The 23,873-nt window shown below is 53.9% G+C and overlaps 8 protein-coding genes across 8 annotated transcripts in view; 2 read left to right on the forward strand and 6 right to left on the reverse strand.

The window, feature by feature from the left end:
- Nucleotides 1-106: 106 nt before the first annotated feature.
- VDBG_00765 (nonsense-mediated mRNA decay protein) lies at nt 107-2,787 on the reverse strand (the record flags this gene model as incomplete). The annotated part of the gene is made up of 4 exons (XM_003009037.1): nt 107-200; nt 340-2,401; nt 2,461-2,505; nt 2,562-2,787. 4 exons carry the CDS (start codon nt 2,578-2,580, stop codon nt 107-109), a joined length of 2,220 nt encoding a protein of 739 aa, XP_003009083.1.
- Nucleotides 2,788-4,194: 1,407 nt separating this feature from the next.
- On the forward strand, nt 4,195-7,245 carry VDBG_00766 (nitrate reductase; the record flags this gene model as incomplete). The annotated part of the gene is made up of 3 exons (XM_003009038.1): nt 4,195-6,022; nt 6,073-6,209; nt 6,295-7,245. 3 exons carry the CDS (start codon nt 4,195-4,197, stop codon nt 6,976-6,978), a joined length of 2,649 nt encoding a protein of 882 aa, XP_003009084.1.
- A 759-nt stretch (nt 7,246-8,004) lies between these two features.
- VDBG_00767 (Hrq1p) lies at nt 8,005-11,532 on the reverse strand (the record flags this gene model as incomplete). Its single annotated transcript, XM_003009039.1, has 1 exon — nt 8,005-11,532. One exon carries the CDS (start codon nt 11,530-11,532, stop codon nt 8,005-8,007), a length of 3,528 nt encoding a protein of 1,175 aa, XP_003009085.1.
- A 1,388-nt stretch (nt 11,533-12,920) lies between these two features.
- On the reverse strand, nt 12,921-14,558 carry VDBG_00768 (conserved hypothetical protein; the record flags this gene model as incomplete). The annotated part of the gene is made up of 4 exons (XM_003009040.1): nt 12,921-12,992; nt 13,049-13,437; nt 13,488-14,127; nt 14,184-14,558. The coding sequence occupies 4 exons, from the start codon at nt 14,556-14,558 to the stop codon at nt 12,921-12,923; spliced, it is 1,476 nt and encodes a 491-aa protein (XP_003009086.1).
- A 772-nt stretch (nt 14,559-15,330) lies between these two features.
- On the reverse strand, nt 15,331-16,348 carry VDBG_00769 (YIPF6; the record flags this gene model as incomplete). The annotated part of the gene is made up of 3 exons (XM_003009041.1): nt 15,331-15,580; nt 15,633-16,212; nt 16,273-16,348. The coding sequence occupies 3 exons, from the start codon at nt 16,346-16,348 to the stop codon at nt 15,331-15,333; spliced, it is 906 nt and encodes a 301-aa protein (XP_003009087.1).
- An 802-nt stretch (nt 16,349-17,150) lies between these two features.
- Nucleotides 17,151-18,590, reverse strand: VDBG_00770 (kinase; the record flags this gene model as incomplete). The annotated part of the gene is made up of 2 exons (XM_003009042.1): nt 17,151-18,303; nt 18,379-18,590. The coding sequence occupies 2 exons, from the start codon at nt 18,588-18,590 to the stop codon at nt 17,151-17,153; spliced, it is 1,365 nt and encodes a 454-aa protein (XP_003009088.1).
- Nucleotides 18,591-18,997: 407 nt separating this feature from the next.
- On the reverse strand, nt 18,998-19,594 carry VDBG_00771 (predicted protein; the record flags this gene model as incomplete). Its single annotated transcript, XM_003009043.1, has 4 exons — nt 18,998-19,195; nt 19,252-19,320; nt 19,387-19,427; nt 19,482-19,594. 4 exons carry the CDS (start codon nt 19,494-19,496, stop codon nt 19,105-19,107), a joined length of 216 nt encoding a protein of 71 aa, XP_003009089.1.
- An 841-nt stretch (nt 19,595-20,435) lies between these two features.
- The window catches only part of VDBG_00772 (ribosome biogenesis protein BMS1), a gene marked incomplete at both ends in the record, with an annotated part of 3,688 nt that continues 250 nt past the window's right edge, over nt 20,436-23,873 (forward strand). The window contains 3 exons of the mRNA XM_003009044.1: nt 20,436-20,496; nt 20,547-20,617; nt 20,675-23,844. Of these exons, the coding sequence (XP_003009090.1) occupies nt 20,436-20,496; nt 20,547-20,617; nt 20,675-23,844 (3,302 nt within the window). The remainder of the gene's footprint in view (nt 20,497-20,546; nt 20,618-20,674; nt 23,845-23,873) is intronic.

Here is a 23,873-nt window from a genome sequence, read left to right on the forward strand (position 1 = left end):
GTGTATTCCTCCAGGATGATCGCCACAAGTCGGATGCGGAAGAAATCGTCGGAAGGGTCGAGCGCGATGAACCGGCCAGGGTGAGGCACACCCCCGTGACCAAAGGTTACGATCTTGTACATGGCGTCAAAGATGACAGGGTGCTCAACCATTCGGTAGTTGTAGAGCTCACCCAAGTACTTCGCCTCAGCGATGCGTCGCTGATAGTACTTGTAGTCATTAAGTTCAAGACCAAAACATATGGATTCGATGAGGTTGTCAATGACCTTGACTGCAAAGGCTGGATGGTAGCGATAGAGGGCTCCCATGAGGATGGCCAGCAAGTGAATGTTGCCATACTTGACCTTGCCGGGTTTCGAAAAGACCTTTTCGAGGATGGTGACGACCTCCGTTTCTTCCCAGTGAAGTCTGCGAATCTGCTTCAGAATCTTACTGAAGTTGCGCTTAGTCATGTCCATGTAAATCAGCTTGCGGATGAACAGCTCCATAGGGTCACGCTCCTTCTGCTCGATGGCTGGGCGTTCCGGCGGATCAACATAGTAAACGGCATTCTCGATCAACATGCGCTCGGCTTGTCCGATGTGCTGCACCGACTTCTTTCGCTGAAGGGTCTCGAGAAAAGTTGCCATGCGAGGCGACGTTTCTGGGTTTCGCAGGAGGTAACGCCCACAATTCTCCAGAAGATTGCAGATAATCTCAATGTTCATCTTTGAAAAGTCATCCATACTGACCTTCAGGCAATGGAACACAACATGCTCAGGAACAATGCCGAACTTGGTTAGCTCAGCCAAGTACCGAATGTTGCCCAAGCGGACTTGACCAAGAAAGTCCTTCTCCTTGCGCCTCTGCAGACTGCGGAACTCAGCATCAAGATAGTCCACAAGTCCCTTGGGGACGTCTGGCATGTACTGGCCGAGCGTCGCAGCCAGGCGTGCCCAGCAGGGAAGCAGGTCTCCTCGGCCTTTAGGCACCTCGGTGAGAGCCTTGATCAGCCTGTTCCGCGAAGCCTTGGAGTTTAGGAAGCAAAAGTCAATCGCTGTTTCATCGATGGCATCCTTTGTCGTTAGTTCTGGCAACCGGGCTAGGACTGCATCGACCTGGGCTCCAATGGTCTTGTTTGCAATGGCCATCGACTGGTCATCGGCGGCATCAGTCGGCTTTGGCGCTTCGACGTCCGCCGCGTCGATCTTCTTTCCGACCTGCTCATCATTCTCCGGCTTTTTCTTCTTGCCATCCTCGAGAAGCATCCCAGGCACCTTGCCTTTCAGATCCACAAGATTTTCATAGAAGCGTCGCTCCTCTTCGTCTTCCCAGATGCCAGCACCATCGCCAAGCCGCGAAGTACTCTCCAGCCTTAACCAGCCCAATGAGCCGTTCGCAGCTCCAGCATTTCGGCCCCCAATGACATCTGCGATAGCTTGCGCGTTGGCGACGAGTCTTTCTTGCGACTTGACTTGCTTCTCATAGTTGGATTGTCGGTCCTCAAACACCTCCCCCGACTTGACATAAGCCTCGGCATTGCGGCGCGACTGCGAGTGGATGGCCTTTTGGTCGCGTAGAACGTGGTTCTTGACGTCGTCGAAGTAACGTTTGAGGATGCTCTTGAACTTCTCCTGGAGCTCAGGTGGTGTGAATGGGCTGTCGTCGCTGTCGGTCTCAGGGCCATTAGCACTATCAGTTTCTCCCGAGGACTCATGCGCAGGTCGTGTGGCCCCATCTTCTTCCACAGTCTTCCGTCCCTCGGCCGCTGCAGGTCGGACGCCAAGAATGTCCCAGCTGAAGGCTTTGACGAAGATGACAAGTAGTGGCAAGTTGGCGTGTTCCCGATCGTGACCTAGCAGATCCTTCAGCACTTCCAACGGAAATGGCTCCGCGGCCCCGCCTTTGCTGGAACTTGTTTTCAACTTGAGGTCCGTGACCTTGCCTGTTGCACCTTTTGTAGCATCGTCCGGTCGAGTGATGTCATCGAGGGTTTTCAAAACCCCAACAAGCCATAGTTCGGATACGATTCGCAGGAGCACGCGTTGGCGGCTGATGCGCTCCTTTTCCTCCTTTTCGCGAACCTCCGGGGGCAAAGTCTTGAGGATGCTCTTGTCGGGTGTTGCCATGCCCTTGCCGAGTAGCCATCCCAGGTGTTCCGTGAACTCGCTGGCGCCAAATCGCTGATGAAGCGCGCTGACAATTTCCACTCCGGCGTCGACCTCGCCGGGCGATTTGAGTCGGCATAGTCCTTCATAACAGGCCGAAATGATCTCAGACAGGTACTTGTGAAGGCTGAGGGTTCGGATCTCTTGGATGAACGTATTGAGGGTGGCGGAAGAGATGGCGGTTCGGAGCCTCTTGATGAAAGCAGTGTTCTTCTTGAGCGAAGAGTCTAGAGACTTGTTGACGGTGAAAACATCTAGAGGACGCAAGTCAGAGGGGGCTGCACTGAGTGTTTCGAGAGGTGAAAGTACGGACCCGTCTCGCCAGCCCAGGCGCGTTCGTTCAGGGAGCGCAGTTGGCCTGTACTCGAGGTTAGGATACACTGTTTTGGGGGGACGTAGGCTCTGAGAGCTCACGCTTCCTTGCGCGATCCATGACAGATCGCGGATTGTTGAGTATGAATGTATTCTGGACCTGTCGGTGCTACATTGGTCGGTGGGAGAGCTGCTATGGTATAGACGGCCCTAGGTAAACGTAATGCGCATCGGCAAGCACCGGCATCGGTGGATCGAGAAGAGGTTTTCTAGAGTTGGATGCGTGCGCGCGCAAGATTCCTGAGTGTTTGGCTGGCACCAGAGTCTCAGCCAGAGGAAGTTGGCACGAAAGTTACCGGCAAGTCGTGGTGGTCATGAAGGCTCCTCCACTGCGGGACGTTAGGTTCCCTCATATTCGCAGTGGAGCACAGTCTTGTCACCTTGAAGGGTGACGCACCGTTTTAGCCGCTTCACTATGGGAATGTTAAGCGCAGCCGCGTGGAAGCTGCGTCTAGCCCTGGGCCAGTTCGCTGACTAAGACGGCCATCATCGGAGGCCGGAAGAACGCTGTGGCGGCGGCTCCTTGACCGGTCCACCTTTCTGGATGCTCCACTCGACCCTGAAACTCGAACAGATAACGAATGACGCTATTCCCATTGCGTTCGGTCTACCATGACCTTACCATGACCTCCAGCCAATTCAAATCTGTCACCGATATCATTGATAGCGATACTCTCTGCAGGCTGCCCTGGGGCAGCACAAGGCAGCTGAAGCTCACACTTTTGCAAGCCATGGGTATTTCTCCTGATGTGCGAGCCTGGTTCCTCCTGGCTATCAGCCGTGACTTGGTCACTGGATGCGGGTGTCTATCGTAACCCCAAGAAGGCAATGACATCAAATCCAAAAGCGAACGATGCCTAGGCACAAGATCGCTTTCTGAAGCCCGACAAGAAGTCTCTCTCAAACTCCGATTATTAGCTTCGTCAGTTGGTTCCTTTGTGTTACAGACACGCGGGGAAGATGGACCGTCGAATATGTCGTCCAAGCAGCTAGTCAACATTTCCGCTGACAAGATGACATATTCACGTAAGATAGCAGTACCGATGGGATCGCCACAAAATCAAATGACGAGAGGCCATTCGACACGATCTGGAAGCCTTCTGCAAGCCCATGGTAGTGCTCAACATCGCTCGAATTTGGCGCATCTCCGGGTTGACTCCTTATCTTCGACCATCGATCCAATCACGCCCACCCCATAAGAGATCCGCCACGCGCACGTTGATAAGGGCCTCCCTTCGAGGTGGACCAAACATCGGGTCGGTATTGCCGTGTCTTTATGATACAGACATGGCTTAGACTGATCCGTTGACGTGCTGGCCAGCCGGAGATCTCTCTGCCGTGGATCGCGCCCGTCGAACTCCAGCTAGTGCTAATCGGTGGTGCGATCTGAGGGTCCCCCCAAGGAAGTACAGTCGCTGCACCGCCATGCCTACATTCCCACCCACTTCCGGCACCATGCCACGCTCCATAATCCCCGGAGAAACAGAATGCTTTACACATTGCTCTTGCTGATGTAGATTCGACGCGGGTTCCCATATTACTACCGAACCCAGTCCTGCTTGATCCAATCTTACAAACAACTTCTTCTATTGTTCTTTCATTCTCCATCATTTCCACTGTGTGTCACCCTCCTACACTGGTCTCAGAGATCACACACACTGGGCTTGTCGACAACATGGAGATCCTCACACCGACCCCTGCCTTACCCTTCCGGGACCAATTACCGGAATCCCTCCCGAGCGACACATTCACTATCAAGCCCGACTTCAAGCTACCCCCAAGTCCTGCAGACACCATCAAGGAAGACCGCAGTGCAAGCGTCGATGGTGAAGCTGGCGAGTCCAGTTCACTATGTCTTTTTGAAGAGCTCGATGCCGAGAGGCCCCGCGTGTACCCCCTACCTCCCACGCCAACAGTCAACCAAGTCCTGCCACAAGACTTGAAGACACCAGACAGCCACGTTACAAGAGACCCAAGGCTCATCCGGCTAACGGGTGTCCACCCGTTCAACGTCGAAGCGCCTCTTAGTGATCTCTACGACCAAGGCTTTCTTACGAACAAGGACCTGCACTACGTCCGAAACCATGGCCCTGTCCCGAAGGTCGAGGACCAGGATATGCTCGACTGGGAATTCACCGTGGAAGGCATGGTCGAGAAGCCGATTTCGATGACTCTGAGAGACCTCATCACAGAGTATGAGCAGATCACTTACCCCGTCACCCTCGTTTGTGCTGGCAACAGGCGAAAGGAGCAGAATGTCGTCCGCAAGACAAAGGGCTTCTCTTGGGGCGCTGCTGGCCTGTCAACCGCGCTCTGGACCGGTGTGTCCCTCGGCGACCTTCTGGCTCGTGCTATGCCCAAGAGGGGCGCTCGCTATGTGTCCTTTGAGGGAGCCGACAAGCTGCCCAATGGATACTATGGCACTAGCATCAAACTCAACTGGGCGATGGATCCTAACCGTGGCGTCACTGTCTGCTACCGCATGAACGGCGAGCTCCTCCACCCTGACCACGGCAGGCCAGTACGAATTATCATCCCCGGGCAGATTGGCGGACGCAGCGTCAAGTGGTTGAAGAAGATCATCGTCTCCAAGGAGCCAAGCGATAACTGGTATCATATCTACGACAACCGCGTTCTTCCGACTATGATCTCGCCCGACGCCAGTGCCGATCTGCCCGACACTTGGAAGGACGAGCGTTACGCCATTTACGACCTCAACGCCAACAGCGCTACCTGCTACCCAGCCCATGACGAAAAGGTCTCCCTCGTCAACGGCCCTGAGTCTTATAAAGTCCGGGGCTACGCATACGGTGGAGGTGGTCGCAGGATCACTCGTGTGGAGGTTACGCTCGACAAGGGAAAATCGTGGACCCTTGCCAACATCAGTTACCCAGAAGACGAATACCGACTTGCCCCCGATGGTGACATGCTATACGGCGGTCGTATGGACATGGCCTGGCGAGAATCGAGCTTCTGCTGGTGCTTCTGGGATCTGGACATCCCAATGTCTCAGATCGCTGCTGCCGACGACATCATGGTCCGTTGCATGGATGAAGGCATGATGGTGCAGCCAAGAGACATGTACTGGAGCGTTCTGGGTATGATGAACAACCCATGGTTCCGAGTAGTCATTCACAAGGAGGGCCATGAGTTGCGATTTGAGCACCCTACACTGCCTGCACTTATGGCTGGTGGTTGGATGGAGCGCATCAAAAAGGCCGGCGGCAATCTGTCTAACGGCTTCTGGGGAGAAAAGATCGAAGGTGAATCCGAGGAGATTGTGGCGATCGAGCCTGTCCAGGAAATTTGCATGACAAAGGAAGGCGTCAAGCGCGCCATTACGATAGAGGAGCTTCGCCAGCACGCTGGCGAGGAGGCGCCATGGTTTGTGGTGAATGGGGAAGTGTATGATGGAACCGGCTACCTCGACGGCCATCCAGGAGGCGCAGCATCCATCTTCGGCGCTGCTGGACAGGATGCATCGGAGGAGTTCCTGGCCATTCGTAAGTCTCAGTCGGTCTGACCTGGCATGCTCGAGCTAACGGCCCCACAGACAGCGAAAACGCAAAGAAGATGATGCCTGAGTACCACATTGGCACCCTCGACGAAGCCGGCCGCAAGGCACTTGCCTCTGGTGAAGAGCAATTGGAGACGGACCGCAAAGCGCGAGGTATTCCTCCAGAACAAGACGTGGACCAAGGCAATCCTTTCGGCCAAGACGCCTGTCTCTTCGGACAGCAAGATTTTCACCTTTGACCTCGAGCACCCCGATCAGACTATTGGCCTTCCCGTAGGTCAGCATCTCATGGTGCGACTTCGGGACCCGGCGACGAGAGAGGCTATCATCCGTGCATACACCCCTATGTCGCAGGGCACAGACAAGGGTAAGCTGGACGTTCTCATCAAGATCTATCGTGATACGCCAGAGCAAAAGGGCGGACGCATGACGCAGGCACTCGACTCGATCCCCGTTGGGCACTTTGTCGACTTCAAGGGACCAGTCGGCAAGTTTACGTACCACGGGAGCGGTCTCTGCACAATTTCCGGCAAACAGCGCACGGTCAAGCGGTTCATCATGGTATGTGCCGGCTCCGGCATTACGCCCATCTACCAGGTTCTACGAGCGGTCATCCAGAACGAGGAGGATCCTACCAAGTGCCTCGTGCTCGATGGCAACAGGGTCGAGGAGGACATCCTCTGCCGCAAGGAGCTTGATGCTATGGCTCTGTTGGCGCCGGGCAGATGCACGCTACGTCACACTCTCACCAAGGGAAGCGATTCATGGACGGGTCTTAGGGGCCGCATGGACGCTGCCTTCTTCGAGAACGAATTGGGAGCGGGCGGCAGTGCCGGTGGGGAGGAGATGGTTCTGATCTGCGGACCGGAGGCTATGGAGAAGAGCGCAAAGACGATTCTTCTGGGCCTCGGGTGGAAGGAGGACGATTTGCTGTTCTTCTGAACGGGCCGCAGGCGATGGGGTGATCCGGCTTTCGGATCCCCGGGCTTTGTGTTGGGTGTTGGGCGTTGGGCTAAATCTGGGAACGACCGGTCTCCGGGGTGTCTGAGGGCTCTCGGGCTTTGGCCGGGAACATTTCAGGGAAGGGTAAACAGGATCGGCGTTCTTGGGATGATTGCGTCACTCAAAATATTTGTGTATCTCCGGATAGGAGACCTGGGTTGGCATACATGTACGCAGCGATAGACGAAATGGGAGCATTGTGATTCGCGATTCTCGTCTTGCGGCTGTGATCCAGACTTGGAGGTTCCGTCGTTCGAGAATAGGTAGCCGCTTTGGGGGTACCTTTCAGGGGTGGGCTGCCTTATCTGCGGGTCACCCGTCAGAACGTGCATCTCCGCGGAGCGAGGCGACATCACGGTGGGATGCGGGCGCACGATTGAGATAGGAGATGTCGAGGCGGCCCTTTATCGCTGGCGGTTATCTGGGACCGGCAGCTTGAAGGAGATGTCCATTTCGACATGACGATGATCACTCGTGAGGGCATGTGATACGAAACGTATTGTTCCTGTGGGCGCTCACTGGCCACTCGAGCCCAAGCCCAAGACCCCCCGCTGTGAACTTAGTTTACCGACTCACCGACGACATATACACCGAGGTGACACCTAATGCTCGCTTGGACTTGGCAAAAGCTTCTTTCCTACAAGGTTGTCATGGCGGGGTAATTCATTGTGAAGCAGCCCTGACAACTAGAGAGACCTGTTAACACCGCTCTCCCTGTGTGATGCCAACGCGCGCAGGACGTTGGCAGTAATTCGGTAACCTTATTGTGACATGTTGAAGACATCTGGGATTGGAAATGGCCGACAAACGGTATACTAGAGCAAGTGCCGGATTGAGGTATTTGCGCAACCGCGTTTCGCATCAAGCTAGTCAGGAGTTTCGGCAAGGTGCCATTGCGGTAGTGGCCCAACTGGCAAAGCCCTTATCTTCTCTGGCTGGTGAGATACAAGCACAGGTTGCCAATAATCATGTCGAACCGCCATCCCAGAATTGGACTTCGTTCCAAGTACCAGCCTCCCGCTCCTCGAAATCTTCCTCCTTGACCCCCATCTCCTGAAGAAGAGCTCGATCCCTGGGTGGAACGGGCTGAGCCAAGACCACCGTCTCGATACCAACAGGGCTGTACTCTTCCGGACCCATGGGCAACGCCTCAATATCGATCTCCATGTTCAGCAAGCTCTTCAAAATGACAGAGCTCCCTGCCTTGCTCATGACCTCGTTTGCTTGCTTGCAAAGCTCCGAAGCGACGCACTCAACACAGCCGTGCTCGCACCAACACGCCTCGACTCGGGCCAGAGCCTGCTTCAACAGGTGATCGACATGTTCGAAAGCTTTTGTGCTGATACCAGACCCGCCGGCGCCACCCTTGGCGTCATAAAAGGTCAGCCTCGCAGGCCGTTTCCGCTGTGACTCTTTCTGCGCAAACTCCTTCAGTGCGACTTTGCACTCTGTCCGGACATCACCGGGCATGCTGATGACAAAGTTGGGCATCAGACTCAGAATGGCATGCTCAGCAGCATGAATCGACGCTGCAATGTGCAGCCGCCTCTCCGTCAAGATTAGCAAGGCCTTCTTCGGGATATCGAGCCACATGCCTTTGCCATACCGGATGACAGGAGGGTTGCTGACGTGAACCGCATCGATGACCCGCTTCTTCTTGTCCAGCTTGAAGAAGCCAAAGACGTTCTGCTGGATCTTGATGGTGCCATAAAATGCCTTTGAAAGAGATCCATTGATGCGCTTGATGGCTTCCGTCTCGATAGGATCGGTATCTGTGAAGTCGCGCTGCTTCGTTATCCACTCGACATTGACCTTTTCCACACGCGCCATGTGTCGATCTGGATCGAAATCTCGTACAAGGTATTTGCTTCCTTGATGCAGGAAAATGGCTCCATCATATAATGTGAAGAAGGCACGAGAAGCCTCGAGCTCCTCGAGAACAAGGTTCTTGCCGTGCGTTACGTCGATAATGGCAAAATGCTCATCTTCTGTGTCGCGGATGGCAACAAACTTAGCAGGTTGTGGGCGAAAACGTTCGTGGCAATGGTAGAAGCCCAGTTCACCCAAGATGAGCCTCTCCTGACAAACCTTAGCAAGATCACTCCCGAAGTATTGAGCATCCTCGACTGGTCTTATGGGCATCTCGTACGCTGCGCACTGAATATGGCCTTCTCGAACCAACATGTTTTCCAGATCAACCTGGAGTGCACAATTGGGTTTGGTGAAAAGCTCATCAGGGTTTTGCATGTAATGCTGATCCGTGGGAAAGCAGTCACCGACAAGAATGGATAGCGAGTCCTTGTTTCTCCGGCCTGCTCGGCCACTCTGCTGGCGTAGGTTAGCGATGGTGTATGGAAATCCCCAGGTAAGCACACAATCGAGACTGCCAATGTCGATGCCCAACTCCAAAGCGGAGGTCGCGACAACACCCAGAAGTTTGCCCTCAAACATCTCGCTCTCGATTTGACGTCGATCCTGGGGGGTATAGCCTCCTCGATAGCCCATAACCCGACCCATGCACTCTTGACGGCCGAGCGAGTCCATCTCTGACTTGACGGCATTGACGAGCTTTTCACACTGCTCTCGTACGCGGCAGAAGGCGATGATACGTACACCTCTGAGGACAAGCTGACAGTAAAGTCGGGCGCACTCAGCCAAAGCATCTCCGCGACCGCTGGCAGGATCTCCCGGATCTCGGTAGGGCGTGTTCCAACACAAGAACTCCTTACGTCCAGAAGGGGACCCATCAAAATCGACCAGGCGCACATTCTTGATGCCAAATATCGTCTTGAAGTGTTCTTGAGGGTTCGCCACGGTGGCAGAGCATGAGATGAATTTGATGTGACGGTTGCCCACTGCCGCGCATATTCGCCTCAAACGTCGCATGATGAACGACATGTGCGAACCCATCTGGCCGTTGTAATAGTGCAACTCATCGACAACCACGTACTTAAGATTCTTCAAGAACGTTCGCCAGCGTTCCTCCTGGGGCAGGATGGTGATGTGTAACATGTCGGGATTGGTGAAAATGATTCGAGCCTCGTCTCGAATCATGTTCCGTTCGGTCATTGGAGTGTCCCCGTCAAAGGTCTCAACAACCACCTCTTCCATGCCAGGCATGTAAGAGATGAGCTCCTTTAGGCTGCGCTTCTGGTCTTGCGCAAGTGCCTTAGTTGGGAAGATGAACATTGCCCTTGTGTCCATGTCCTGTTCAAGGGCGTGTGCGAGAGGTAGCTGGTAGATGAGCGACTTTCCAGAGCTGGTCGATGTTGCAACAACGACGTGCTGCCCATTATACAGTCCATTCAGAGCCTCTGCCTGGTGCGCGAAGAATTGCGTGATACCTTTTGCGTTGAATAAGGCATTTACCAGATCTTGGCTAAGTAGGAAATCCAGATTACCGTATACAGCTTCTTGTGGTTCAAAGACCCGGTGCCCATCAGGGACGATCTGCCCTGTATACCATGGGCTTTCCTTTAGTTCGTCGACAATCTCCGGTATGCTCTTTCGTTCGGCAGGAATGCTTTCTGGGAGGCTATCCAGCTGGGTGCCAGTGGCAATGTCATCCGTTACCGTCGGGATAGGGATGTAAGCTTGCGCCTCTAGCTTGAGAGCTTCCACAGGATCTCGTTGTTCTCTTAAGCATCGATTCAAGAACACGCTAATGCTGTTAGAGAACTTTTGGTTGCGTCTGTCGATGAGTGTCGTCATTTGCTTCTGGCTGTAGACCGGCATTTTCAGCTTTTCGTCCTTCAGTTTCCGCGTGGCTTTCGTAGGCTCTCCAGTCTTCCTATCCTGGACCTGGCGCTTGAGATCACCATCCACAAACTCAAAATACAGTATCTCCTTTCCACCGACTACCTCATCATCGCGGTGACGACCTAGGCCATCCAAGCCCGATATACCTCCAACAGACGCATCAGGGGCGGGGCCTTGGGCGCGAAAGTCTTTGGCTCGGCCGGTCTTGAATGTTTCATCTCTTTCGCTTCCCATAATCTCTGTCTGGAGCATGATTTCGTCCACATAGGTGAAGTTAACCGCCTCTGGCCGCAGAGCAGCTATAGCTGCAACGTCCTCGATGGTGAGGGGTTTCTTGGTATGCGACTCGACAGAGGATTTGATGGTATCGAAGGTTGTAGCGAGGTGCTTACGCGTGCAACAAAAGGTATAGACGAGGTTCAGAGCGCGGTGTGTCTTCTCGAGAGCTCTGAAGGATTCGGGCCACTCAGTCTCACAATCAACTACACTTACGCTTGTTGCTCGACTAAGCGTTGTTGCTTTCGGCTTTCTCGACCCACCACGCTTTCGGGGTTTCGCGAGAGGTTCTCCCGCAATCTCGGTGTCACCGCTGACATGTCGCAATTCGGCCGAAATAACGACATCATCGCCAGTCGTTTGTCCATTGCTAGTCTGGCCTCTCTTTCGCTTGCCTCCTTTCGAGGATTCTGGCACAGCAGGCGATGAAGCCGCGGCCAGCGGATCTGCGGATTCCATGGCTGAAAGACTTGGTGGCAATCTTATGCGATGATCTTCAGCACATGTATTGGCTCTTTAGAGATTGATGGCATCGGAAGAATGCAAGTACAGTATGCGACACATGACGTTCATCGGCTGAGATAAGCTTGAGGATTTCTGCCCTCTCTCACGAGGTCCTATTAAGATTGAGACAGATAACTACATGCAAGTCAATGGGAAAAAACCAACAAGCATAAGATATGCAGCAGGAGCGAGGCCTCAAGCACTGAATCAATACGTACGGGCGTTGAGAGGCTGACGAATCAGCGAAGTACGAAGAAGACCTAGAACTGAAGTCTCATGAGGGGCACTCAACGTCTGCATCCGGATATCTGTAGATTACACGCAAATGCTTCGGGTCGCCTCTGCTTGTGATATCAAAGCTGAGAAGAGTGCGAGAACGAGGTCAAAAAGTTTCTGTTGCGACGATACATGAGTGTATGATGCTGCCTGTCTTGCCACGCGAGCACGGACCATCACAGGTCGCGGGAAGAACGCCAAGTCACGTGTGTTTCGCCCCTGACTTTCCCGTGAGGAGACACTGGAGCAATCGACAACGCCGGCAGCGAATTCGTGTAATTTCAAGTTGATACCAATCATCAGAGCTGTCTGTCTCTCATGGTCATGAAAATCTGACGTTTTGGATAAAGTAGTCGTGCTAGGAACCTTTCAAAGTCACCTGGCGGACCTGTTTCCCCGGACCGAACAGCCTCACAATACGAGCATAAAGGTGGGCGTAAGGTGCCTAGCTCGCGGTCATCCTGAACATTGATGTCGTAAACCCTCATCAACTTGCAAGCTAGTTGAGGTACCGCCCACAGCCGGCAATGCTGATATGGCAGACATCAGAATCAGGAGTAAGAGGAATATGCAAGAGCACAATGATTGGACAGGATGCAGTCTTCTGGGTAGAGCTAAGTGATAGCTTGAAGCTTGTAAATCAGCATTCGACCGCATGACCGCTGGTCATCAACATCATATGCTATAAGATGAAGATCATGCGTTGAGGAGTTTCAACCCAGATCACATCAGAGAAAATTGACATATCATTGTGTAGCCTCAAGATCCAGAACGGCCATGCATGTGTGTGCCTTCTGGATCCGGTCTATGACTCAACCGTAACACCGACAGGAAGCCTCCGCCCGCGCTCGATCGTAAACGTAGGCAACCGTCTGTCCAGCAGGCGATGGTAGCATGCTTTTACCCTCCACCCTGACCTGTTTGCCAATGACACCAATCGCCGGTGAACACCCCAGTTCACGCCCGAGCCGCACAATCGTGACAAGAAAATGCGGCTAAGTATGGCTGCCTATTATGTCATCCTATGCTGCACATTCTTCGAGGCGAGAGCCCATCCCAGGATGCAATCAAGCACTCGCCAATTCACGCTGGATCAGGCCGATTTCGCTCATAAAGTTTTTAGCGTTTGCAATGCTCATCTGTGGGGCAAATTAGCACTGATTTGAAAGGAGATCTCTGACTCCGCGGCTCCTACCTTGGCCTGTACAGTCACAGGTTTAGCGTCTTCTCCCTCGAAAGCAGTGAAGCAAACGCCCACGGCCTTGAGAGATGCCTTTTCTTGGAAGTCCAGTGCCGGAAATACTGTGGTGTTCAGCAGTATGCGGTGCGTGCTGTCTTGCCTCATGACAAGACGGACGGTCTTGCTGCCAGCAGCAGCCTCCTCATCATCCTCCAAGCCGGAGGCATCAAAAGATCCTGGAATGGGGACGCCATCGTCATCGAATGAAACACATGACTCAGGTACATTGATCTTGAGCATTCCGGCGCCTCGCTCCTTCCAGCCCTCTTCCTTGACTAGGTGATAGATCTTGGATCGGACGGCTAGGACCGTGATCTCGCCAGCTTCGCCATCATCAACGGCGACTAAATCCAGTTAGAATGAAATCTTGTGTAATAAGTGTCTGTTGACGCACCTCGCTGTAATCTGCTTTTCTTCTTCTCCTCTGACACCTTGGCGTCTTCCTTGTCAGAGTCTTCCTTGGCGTCCTTGTCATCGGCAGCTGATTCAGGCTCTTCGTCGCCATCCTCGTCGCCGTCCTCGTCCTCGGCGTCGCTTTCTGGCGCGCCGAACGGTTTCGCAGGCTTCTCGCTTTTGAAGGATGCGCCTGGCTTCGCAAAACTGGTCAGGGGGTTGCCGGCGAGTGCACTCCCGAATCCACCGCCGCCACCAAAAACGGACTTGAAGCCATTCGCTCCAGGTGCAGCGCTGGCGAAAGGTGATGCAGCTGCTGGCTCGCCCGTTGATCCAAAGCTAAGCGTGGGTGTTGCTGCAGTCGTGGCAGGCTTCTGAGGCGATGCGGATGCGAAGGGGGAAGCGGCAGCAGCCGAACCGCCAAACACGCTCTTCTTCGCGCTGCCACCGCCTAGAGCTCCAAAGGGAGAAGCGCTTGACGAAGCGAGTTTGGCAAATCCAGAGCTAGCAAACGCTGAAGAGGATGTTGTCTTTTCTTTTTCGGAGACAGGCAACGTCTTTGTTTTTGGGTCTTTTTGATCCGATACATCAACAGTAGCCTTTTCTGTCGTCGCCTCGTTTTCAACCGTATCCGAGCCCTTCTGTTGTGTTTCACTGTTAGCTTGGAGGCTGAGTCGGGCTCAAGGAGAAGGTGTACCTCAGCATCGGCGGTGGTCTTCACGGTTTCATCTGCGACTTCGTCCCTGTGCCGCTTCTTTTCTGGCTCCGACCTCAACGCCCGATCTTTGGCCGAATCGGTCGATGCTACACTGTGAGTGTCGAGCTCTTCAGCCTCGACGTCGTCTAGTTGGTCTCGTGCGCGCTTCTTCTTGGGCGATGAGATGCGGTCTTTCAGGTCGTCTTCTTGGTCGTCCTCGGGTGTTGTGCGACCAGTCTGGCCAACAGAATCGGCGACGGTATTCTCCGATATGGCGGCATGTCTGAGCTCCTTGCGAGCAGCGGCGGTCTCGGCGTCCTCCTTGGAATCGACAGGGTCCGATCTGGGGCTACCAGATTGGGGTTCGTCGGCCATGGCTGCTGAGAGCAGAGGTGAAGTTTGTTCTGGCGGTGGGCGGCAATGTATGCAATGCAGGTCGTGTCTGTCGGTGGGGGTCTGAATGAGAAAGTGGGTGCGCAGCTGAGCTAGGTTCCAAGAAGAAGGGGCTATGCTTTGTTGCAAGGCCTTGGGGAGTTGCCAGATTCGCGTCAAAGACAATATGGCGCGAGGCTGGAGGACTATCGAGAGTAGAGGTGGGTTGCGTCGCAAGTTGGGCGAAGTGATGAGGTTGCAGATACCACTGGCCCGCTCGCCTTCCTTCTGAATCCCGGGGCTAAGGTTGGGCTAGTGCGGGCCTACCTTTCGCAGATGATATCGGAACGCGACCAATCAGCGGGTCTAGCTTCTGTCTGACGGGCAGCAACCCCGGTGTTGGAAAACGGAGGCGTAAGTCAGTGAACCTCTTCTAAATCGATTTGCTGAAATGCAGGAGCGGTGTTGGTCTGTAACATTGTTGCTTCATGATGTTCACATTATGCGCTAAAAAAAAATTATGCTTAAACTGTCGTTGGCAGGCGATAGGTTTAGCACCACAGAAAAGTACAGGCCTACAAATAGTTGACAGGTCCAATTCACATGAGGTTTGATTTGGCTCAAGCTTTCATGTAGCGCAGAAAGAGAAGTTTCCAGGGATATCTAGTGGTACACAGTTTTGCAGCCGAGTTGAACCTGAGCCTTGTTACGCTTGCTGGTTTGCAGCGGCCATTCCCACATTTTACGCCTCCGCATGCTCCTGATCTCTGGTCGCTTAGCTGATAAAGCAGAGGCAGCCAAGGAATAGATAGAATACAAACAAGGGGTACACAGCGATACCAACCCTGTTCTTGACCACACCGCTGCCGCCCAGGATGCTAACGCCAGCAGCCAGCGACCATGCCACGAGGACCAGGTACACAGGCACGCGGACAATCGTGGGTATTCCGATCGCAGACAGCATTGCCGCAAGGACGAGAGGAAACAGCGTGTAGCCGATGATGCAAACGCTCTGCGCGAATGAGCTGAGGCTAGATTAGCACTATTCTCCGCGGAGCATTCTTGGTCGTGACTTACATGTTGCCACCCAGCAGCTTGATTTGCAGCGTGACAGCCGCCTCCCCAATCCAGATCATGGCGAAAACGCCACTGAAGACGATGTCCTTTTGATCGGGAGAGGCGTTGAAGCTGAGCAGAAGACTGAGAAGCAGGCAGAAGATCAAAGGACCCCAAAGGTCCCAGTCCATGAGCCCCGGTGTCATAGTGTTCTGCGACAGGAGAGCTTCAGAGTCCATGAAGCGGCTTGCAAGACCTGTAATCTCGTCGCGCGCTCCGGAGAATCCGGCACCTCTGATATTGGCATATGCGCCCCGAAGTCCGTCGGCATCAAACATAGTGCCGCCCAGCAGGTACTTGGGGTAGAGCACCTCGCGCATTTTAGCCCAGATAGCGAGAAGGTCGCGGCGAAGTGTATCCCAAACAGACTCGTCAATCGTGTTCTGAGGAGTCTGTCTATCTTCGCCAGGTATCCGCGACGTCCACGCGCTCTCGTTCAAGGGGCGCGATGATGAGGCTCCGGGTGCTGAGCCGATATTGCCCGTCAGGGGCTGACGAGATGATGTATTTCCAAGGGGGTCATCGAAGTCGTTGAGATCGGCTACAGGGTGTACGAGGTCAGCAAGACGTCTGAGTGAACTGCTTCATATTGAATGCGCACCATCATCAGGATCGATCAAGTCATCATCGTCTAAGGGAGGGTTCGAATAAGGGTCTCTGGAGCTTGCCGCGGCCATTTTGTTGCTTTGGCAGGAGATAGATGGTTGCGTCAGCTGTACTATCGCGGTTCGAATGCTAGATCCAGAATAAGTGTGTTTTCGGTTCTCTGGTCGACAGCGGGTTTCTTGCGATGGCGTTGAGACGAGGGTGCTGTTGCGATGTACGAGTTGAGCCAACGAATCCAAGGCACCTACGTAGCGACCTTGCGAGTGCCAAAAAGGTCCACGGTTTCCTCAATCCCAGGGCGCACATGTGGTCCAAGCTCCATCAACGCTCCTCCAGCTGGCTGTCCAATGAGCGACTCCCATTCAGCATCGGAACTGACTAGCATCACGGTGGAGGAATCGGCATCTCATCAAGCTAGCGACACGCCAGGGCAATTTGACGGATGAAATTGTCCATTGTATGTTTGTATTTCTATACAAGGGCCATCCGTATTTCTCAATCTTCAACCAGGAGTTCATGAGATGCAGTGCCCGTCCGTCAATAAGGACTCAAAGAACTGCATGTCCAAATATCTCATAATCAGGATTGCAAAAGCCAATCTGGGTGCGTTTCTCAGAGTCACCCATGGCTTCAACGCTGCTTGCTAGCAACATCTACCCTTCAGCCAACAACATCACGAGCTATGATTCCAAGTAGAGCCTGGAGAGGCTGACGACATCATCACAACAGTCATGTTTAACAAAGTGGAACGCTATTACACAAATTCATTGGAACGCGCATGAGGGCGCCCGTAAGATACTCCAAGATACGCCCCTCGTTTAAATATTGCTTTGCGATGTACGCAGCACCAACGCTTTCCCAACGCCAGAACCCTCAGTGCACACCGATGCCCTTCAACTTGAGATAAACGTCTGCTCCCCAACCGTGCAGGCTCTGCACGGCAATGCCGCCTCCGAAGTACTCGGCGTATGCTCGACTCAGGGGCAGGCCATATCCAAGTCCAGCAAGTGAGCTGCCGCCCACATTGGCATTGGCGATCGCCGTCAGGCCATCGCCGTAGACATCAGAGCCTCCGCCGCTACCAGGAAGGTCGTCAAAATCGTCATTGAAAGTTGTGAAGGAGTACGACCAGATATTCGGAAGGACATCAGGGGCAATTCCTCCTCCACGATCGCGGATTCGAATAGTCACACCGGGTGCATTGTCATCCAGTGGCTGGATGAAGTCGCTCTTGAAGTTGCCGCGCTCTTCGCTTGGTGCTTTGATCTGAACAGCCTCGCCGCAGGACGGCTCGGGCGCGATGGTGACGACGACCGGTTCTGTGTTTCCGGGTCGCTCTACGGACGCACGGAACGCATTCTTCAAGAGCTCGGTGATGATGTACTCGAGATGCATGGGCACGTAGGCAAATGTGGTATCTGGGTCCCCATTGATAATCAGCTGTGGCCTCGTGCCGTAGCGAAGCTCACAGATCTCAGCAACGAATTCGGCCTGGCTCTGGATGATATCTGCAGGGCGGAGAGCGGTGTCGATGACGCCTACGAACGAAGGGTGGTCAAGACATGGCGTCGGACTGGCGTCCGGGTTGAAGTGAGGCTGTGAAGAGTAGTGCAGGGCAATGTGCTGCTCAGCCACAAGTCGCGTCCCGATGCGCGCTCGAAGATGTTGGTCGAGGAAAGTTGTCACATCGGCTGGGGAGATGTGACGGCGGGCTTCCAAGAATCCACGTGCCAAGATTGGAATTGTGTCGGTGTGCGTCCTGACGAGGTCGGCAAGGACCTGGGTGAAGCGGACTTCGTCATCCAGGGTACGGACTGGGTTCTTGCCTTTCTCCCACCACGGCAGCAATGTCGACAACGACGTCTCGTATTTGTCATAGATTTGCCTGATGTTGGGATTCGACACCACGATAAACGGCAAGTTTCGAAGCGCTTGAATTCGTCGTGCCAGGCGAATGGGAAGGAGGGAGAGTGTGAAGTTTGCAGAAGCAAGGAGGGAAGCCTCGCTCAATGGTGGACGGCCATGCCTGGAAAACAATCAAAGAATCAGCAGAATGCCAGAGAAGCGTTGGGAAACGATGAAAAAGCAGTACAGCACCTACTTGACCAGATCGGCGAGACTCAACGGATGCTGTGGCTTGCCCGCCAGTGTAAAGAAGTCGGCGCCGCCATGCTCGCGAGAGGGGGTGGTGTGCTCTTCCCAGGGGAATGGCCGGTTGGTCGTGACAGAAATGTCCCGACGGGCGCGCGGTGCAGGATGCAAGAAAGTCGTCGGTCGGCACCTATGCCTCAATGGAGATGTGATGCCGCGCATGTCGGCATGGTGGTAATGGGTGATGTGTCGCGGTCTGCGGCGGAGTTGGTTGAAGGCGTGGACAGGTAATAAGGTGTATGAGCCCGAGGTCAGAGCCATAGCATGAAACTTGACTCACTGCTGTGTCCTGGGATGCCGTCCATCAGGGCGCTGCAGCGGCTTGATTGGTGCTTCGACCCCTGTAGTTCAGCGTGGGTAGCGCTGTCCTAGCTTTGATGGACACTCTGCCGACCCAAGCCGAGCAATACCGTGCGGGGGATCAAGTGCCCCGCGTCCACCACAACACTCGTCATGGTCACCCCTCACATCAAACCGCTTAGAAAGCCAACGGAATGGCATCAACATGTCATCATCCGAGAGCATCGGGTGCGAGACCCAACGTGAAGCTGATAAAACTCGATTCCCTGCCGAGAAGCAGGCGATTGCACTTTGAATTAGGTACCGATGGGCAGTGTATTCTATATGCTGGGTTGTGATGCTGTTCCTTGGGACCTCATGTTTGGAATGCTGTCGTCTACTGAATCTTCATCTCGCCATCCGCCTCGACCTGCTCGACGTGCTCGTGTGCCTCAAGGCTCTGAACAGTGTCTTCGTCAAATTTGACACTGAAATGATTACAAGTCAGCATTGTTTTGCTTGACACGGAAATGTTCAAACGTACGCGAAACCCTTGATCAGGTTGTACTCGTGCGTGATCGTGCCGCCCTGGTTCGTGGCGTGCTCCTTCACGCTGCGTGTCACTGTTAGCCAATAAAATCTATAATTCCTGGGGATAATTCAGGTGTAGTAAACCTACGATTTGACCTGGTCGTCGGTCGCATCCTTCTTGCACGTAACCTTAAGGACAGTAAGCCTTTTGAACTAATACATTCCGCTCAAGGACAATCATACAATGTAGGAAGGCATATTTTTGTTTCCGTTGGTGGTCTGACTGAGCTGGGTTGTCTGAAAAAATGATGAAATTCGTTGTTGCGGGAAGGTAGTTGCTTGGGACGCTCGAGGGTGCTGGATGCTTCTTATAAAACCCGGATGTCGCATCTTATGCGCTGCGTAACAGAGGGAGGGTACACCCTGCATACCCGGCCAATCCTTCTTCGTACGCTCTTCGTGTATTTGCGTTCCGTCGACCCAGTGAGATAACAAGTAAGATGCCGCTAGGCGGTGCCTGATACTGGCTACCTCCCACCTGACCTGATGATGTGCTGAATGGAGCCAGATGTGGTGCGTGCCGCATGTATGCTCGGGCTGCCCGTCTACGTCATCCCCTGACATATGCATTTCGTGCATACCTGATTTGGCTTTCCGGGCACATGCCCGTCAGAGTAAATCTACCTCGCTAGACGGAGCTAGATGACTGGGAGAATGGTCTGGCCTCGTGGCTGATCAGGCAGGTCTCGGTGAACTCCACCTGCATACCCTTAGGTGTGATGATTCTCTGCTCCATGTGCCAAAAGCGAGCAGCCACACAATTGAACCATAGTCTTGCTCTACTAGAGTAGCTCCATCACCACAATCTGATGTACCTACCTACATGGAAAGCATGGAAATCAAGTTGGGCCAATGGACGAGACACTGTTTACCACTACCTGAGCCGCGGGGTTGAGGTGCGGGTCGGTGCACTGTTTCGACACCTTGGGGGTGAGGGGCACGACGGTGGGGTCGTCGCTCACTTCTTCCAGCAATGTCGATACGCTGATAAGATTAGATAAAGATCTCTCGCAAATTTTATCGGGTCCTCCAGAAAAAAGTGTCGGACTACTATCTCGATGCACGTCGACCCGTCCTGTCCAGACGTGTCCAGCTGTTGTCCGCCCCAATCTTGCAGAATTGGCAGAGTCGGCCACCATGGAGCAACAAGTACACAAGCCTCACAGGAAGGCCAAGGAGAAGAAGCAGCACACCGGTGGTACGTCGTCAATATGTCTGTCTTGTTTGACTCTATTGACATGAATCCAGATCGCAACCCGAAGGCTTTCGCATTCAACGCTCCCGGTAAACTTGCGCGGCAAGCTGCTCGATCCTCCGATGTACGTTTCGACGACTCGCCCGTGAGAACTCACAGAGAACTGATTTGGGGGCAATAGATTAAAGAAAAGCGCTTCCACGTTCCCCTCGTCGACCGACTTCCCGATGAAGCCCCTCCGCGAATCGTTACCATTGTCGGCCCTCCCGGCGTCGGCAAGACGACGCTGATGAAAAGTCTGATCCGGCGATATGCGAAGGAATCGATCTCTGACCCGCAGGGTCCCGTTACTGTTGTCACTTCGAAGAAACAGCGTTTGACGTTTGTCGAATGTCCGAACGAACTCGAGGCCATGGTCGATATGGCCAAGGTCGCAGATGTGGTGCTCCTCATGATCGACGGCAACTTTGGTTTCGAGATGGAGACGATGGAGTTCCTCAACGTTCTTGCAGCCACAGGCATGCCCGGCAACGTCTTCGGTATTCTTACACACTTGGATCTCTTCCGCAAGCCGCAGGCGCTAAGAGATGCCAAGAGGAGACTGAAGCGCAGGCTTTGGAGCGAGCTGTACCAAGGCGCACATCTCTTCTACCTCTCCGGTGTTCTCAACGGCCGCTACCCCGATCGCGAAATCCACAATCTGTCCCGATACCTATCTGTCATGAAGAACCCTCGACCCTTGATCTGGAGGAACACGCACCCCTTCAGCGTTATCGACAGCTACAGAGACATCACCCACCCCACCAAAATTGAAGAGGACCCTAAGTGCGATCGCTCCGTCGTCCTGTCTGGATATCTGCGAGGAACCAACTTTGCAGCCCAAGGCCAGCGCGTCCACATTCCCGGCTTGGGCGATTTTTCAATTGCCAACATGGAGGTCTTGCCGGATCCATGCCCAACCCCCGCAATGGAGCAGGCTATCGCCAAAATCACTGGTAAAACCACGAGACGAAGGCTTGATGAGAAGGACAAGAAGGTGCACGCTCCCATGTCAGACCGAAGTGGCCTCAGGATAGATGGCGATGCCATCTGGATTACGAGAGAAAAGGGATTCACTTTCGACAAGGACGCGGACGTCGAGCGCGGTGAGGGCGAGGAGCTCATTGTTGGATTGCAGGCCGAGAGAAAGCTCCTAGGTCAAACTGAGGAGGGTGTGCAGCTCTTCAAGGGTGGCGACCAGGTCAAGGCTGTAGAGGAGGAGGAGGAAGAAGAAGAAGAAGAAGACACCGGCCGCAAGACTCAGCGGAAGGCTCGGTTTGCAGATCGTGATGAGGGCTCTGATGAGGAGGTCCCAGATGATGAGGGGTTTGTTAGTGGCGAAGACGAGGGCGATTCCGAAGTTGAAACCGAATTCGACGAGGGAAAACTCGGCAAAATGTTCAAGCAGGATGCCGACAAGAAAGCCACTGACGACGATCTGGCCTTTGCGGACAGCGACTCTGATCTCGGCTCTCTGTCCGGATCTGATGAGGGCTCCGAAGACGAATTCGACGAGGATGAGGAGGGCGATTTCGACGATGAGGACATGGAGGATATGGATTCCGACGAAGAGGCTGCGGCGCTCAAGTGGAAAGAGAACATGTCTTCTCGTGCGAAGAAACTCCACGGCAAGAAGCGCTCATACCACACGCCGGATCTCGCAAGATTCATGTACGACGACTCCATGACACCCGAACAGGTGCTGAAGAGGTGGCGAGGTGATGATGATGGCGAGGAAGAGGACATTGAGGCTTCCGACGATGAGGACTTTTTCAAGAAGACGGCACAGGAGAAAGAAGACAACGCCGAGGACCGCTCGATACCCCTGTACGACTACGAGGACCTGGCCGCGAAGTGGTCCGTGGAGAAGAATGTGGAGGCACTGAGGCAACGATTCACTTCGGCCAAGCTGTCGAGGGAGGACGGTGAAAGTGGCGAAGAAGACGAAGAATTCGACGGCATCGACGACGATGAGGATGACGAAGGCGATGGTGTTTTCGAGGATCTCGAGAATGCCGAAGAAGGTCAAGGCGTCCAAGCCCCTGCTGAAGAGCCCGAGTCCCTAGAGGATGAGCGAGCCAAAAACGCACGGCGTAAAGAGGAGCTCAAACTTCGATTCGAAGAGGAAGATCGGGAAGGCTTCATGAACGACAAAGCGAAGGCCAGACGTGAAGGTGGCGAGACTGAAGAGTTTGGCGAAGACGACTGGTATGATGCACAGAAGGCTATGATCCAGAAGCAACTGGATATCAACAAGGCCGAGTTCGAGGAACTTGACGAGCGTCAAAGAAGTGCAGTGGAGGGCTACAAGGCTGGTAGATACGCCAAGCTCGTCATCGAGGGCGTTCCAGCCGAGTTTGTTGAAAAGTTCTCGGCAAAGACACCCTTGATCCTTGGCGGTCTTTCTGCCACAGAAGATCGATTCGGCTACGTCCAGGTCAGGATGAAGAAGCACCGGTGGCACAAGAAGATCCTGAAGACGAACGATCCATTGATCTTCTCTCTGGGATGGCGTCGGTTCCAGACGATGCCTATCTACAGCACAACGGACTCGCGGACGAGGAATCGTATGCTCAAGTACACACCCGAACATATGCACTGCTTCGCGACAGTGTACGCTCCCTTGATCGCGCCCAACACTGGCTTTGTATGCTTCAACTCCTTCTCCTCTGAAAACCCGGGCTTCAGGATAGCAGCAACAGGCACAGTGCTCAGCGTTGACGAGTCCACCGAAATTGTCAAGAAGCTCAAGCTCACTGGTACACCCGACAAGATCCACAAGAATACTGCTTTCATCAAGGGAATGTTCAACTCATCTCTCGAGATCGCCAAGTTTGAAGGTGCTTCGATCAAGACTGTTTCCGGCATTCGAGGACAGATCAAGCGCGCACTCTCGAAACCCGAGGGAAACTTCCGTGCAACCTTTGAAGACAAGATTCTCTACAGCGACATCATTTTCCTTCGCGCCTGGTACCCTATTAAGCCCCATCGCTTTTACAACCCAGTTACGAACATGATCGGCTGGCAGGGCATGCGTCTGACAGGAGAGGTTCGCCGCGATCAGAGCATCGCCACGCCGCAGCTCAAGAACAGCCAGTACCGCAAGATTGAGCGCCAGACCCGCCACTTCAACCCCCTCCGGGTGCCACGTGCCCTTGCTGCCGAACTGCCTTTCAAATCACAGATCGTGCAGACGAAGAAGCAGAAGAAGGAGACGTCCAGGAGAAGCGGGGCCATTCTTTCCCCGGGGGGGGGGAAAACGCCCCCCAAACTCTTGACGGAGCTTCTTGCGCCTTTTTCGAAAAAAAAAAGGTGGCGAAGAGCCCAAAAAAGAAGGGGGG

Source organism: Verticillium alfalfae, genomic scaffold, assembly GCF_000150825.1.
Source record: "Verticillium alfalfae VaMs.102 supercont1.1 genomic scaffold, whole genome shotgun sequence".
NCBI classification, from domain to species: Eukaryota; Fungi; Ascomycota; class Sordariomycetes; order Glomerellales; family Plectosphaerellaceae; genus Verticillium; species Verticillium alfalfae.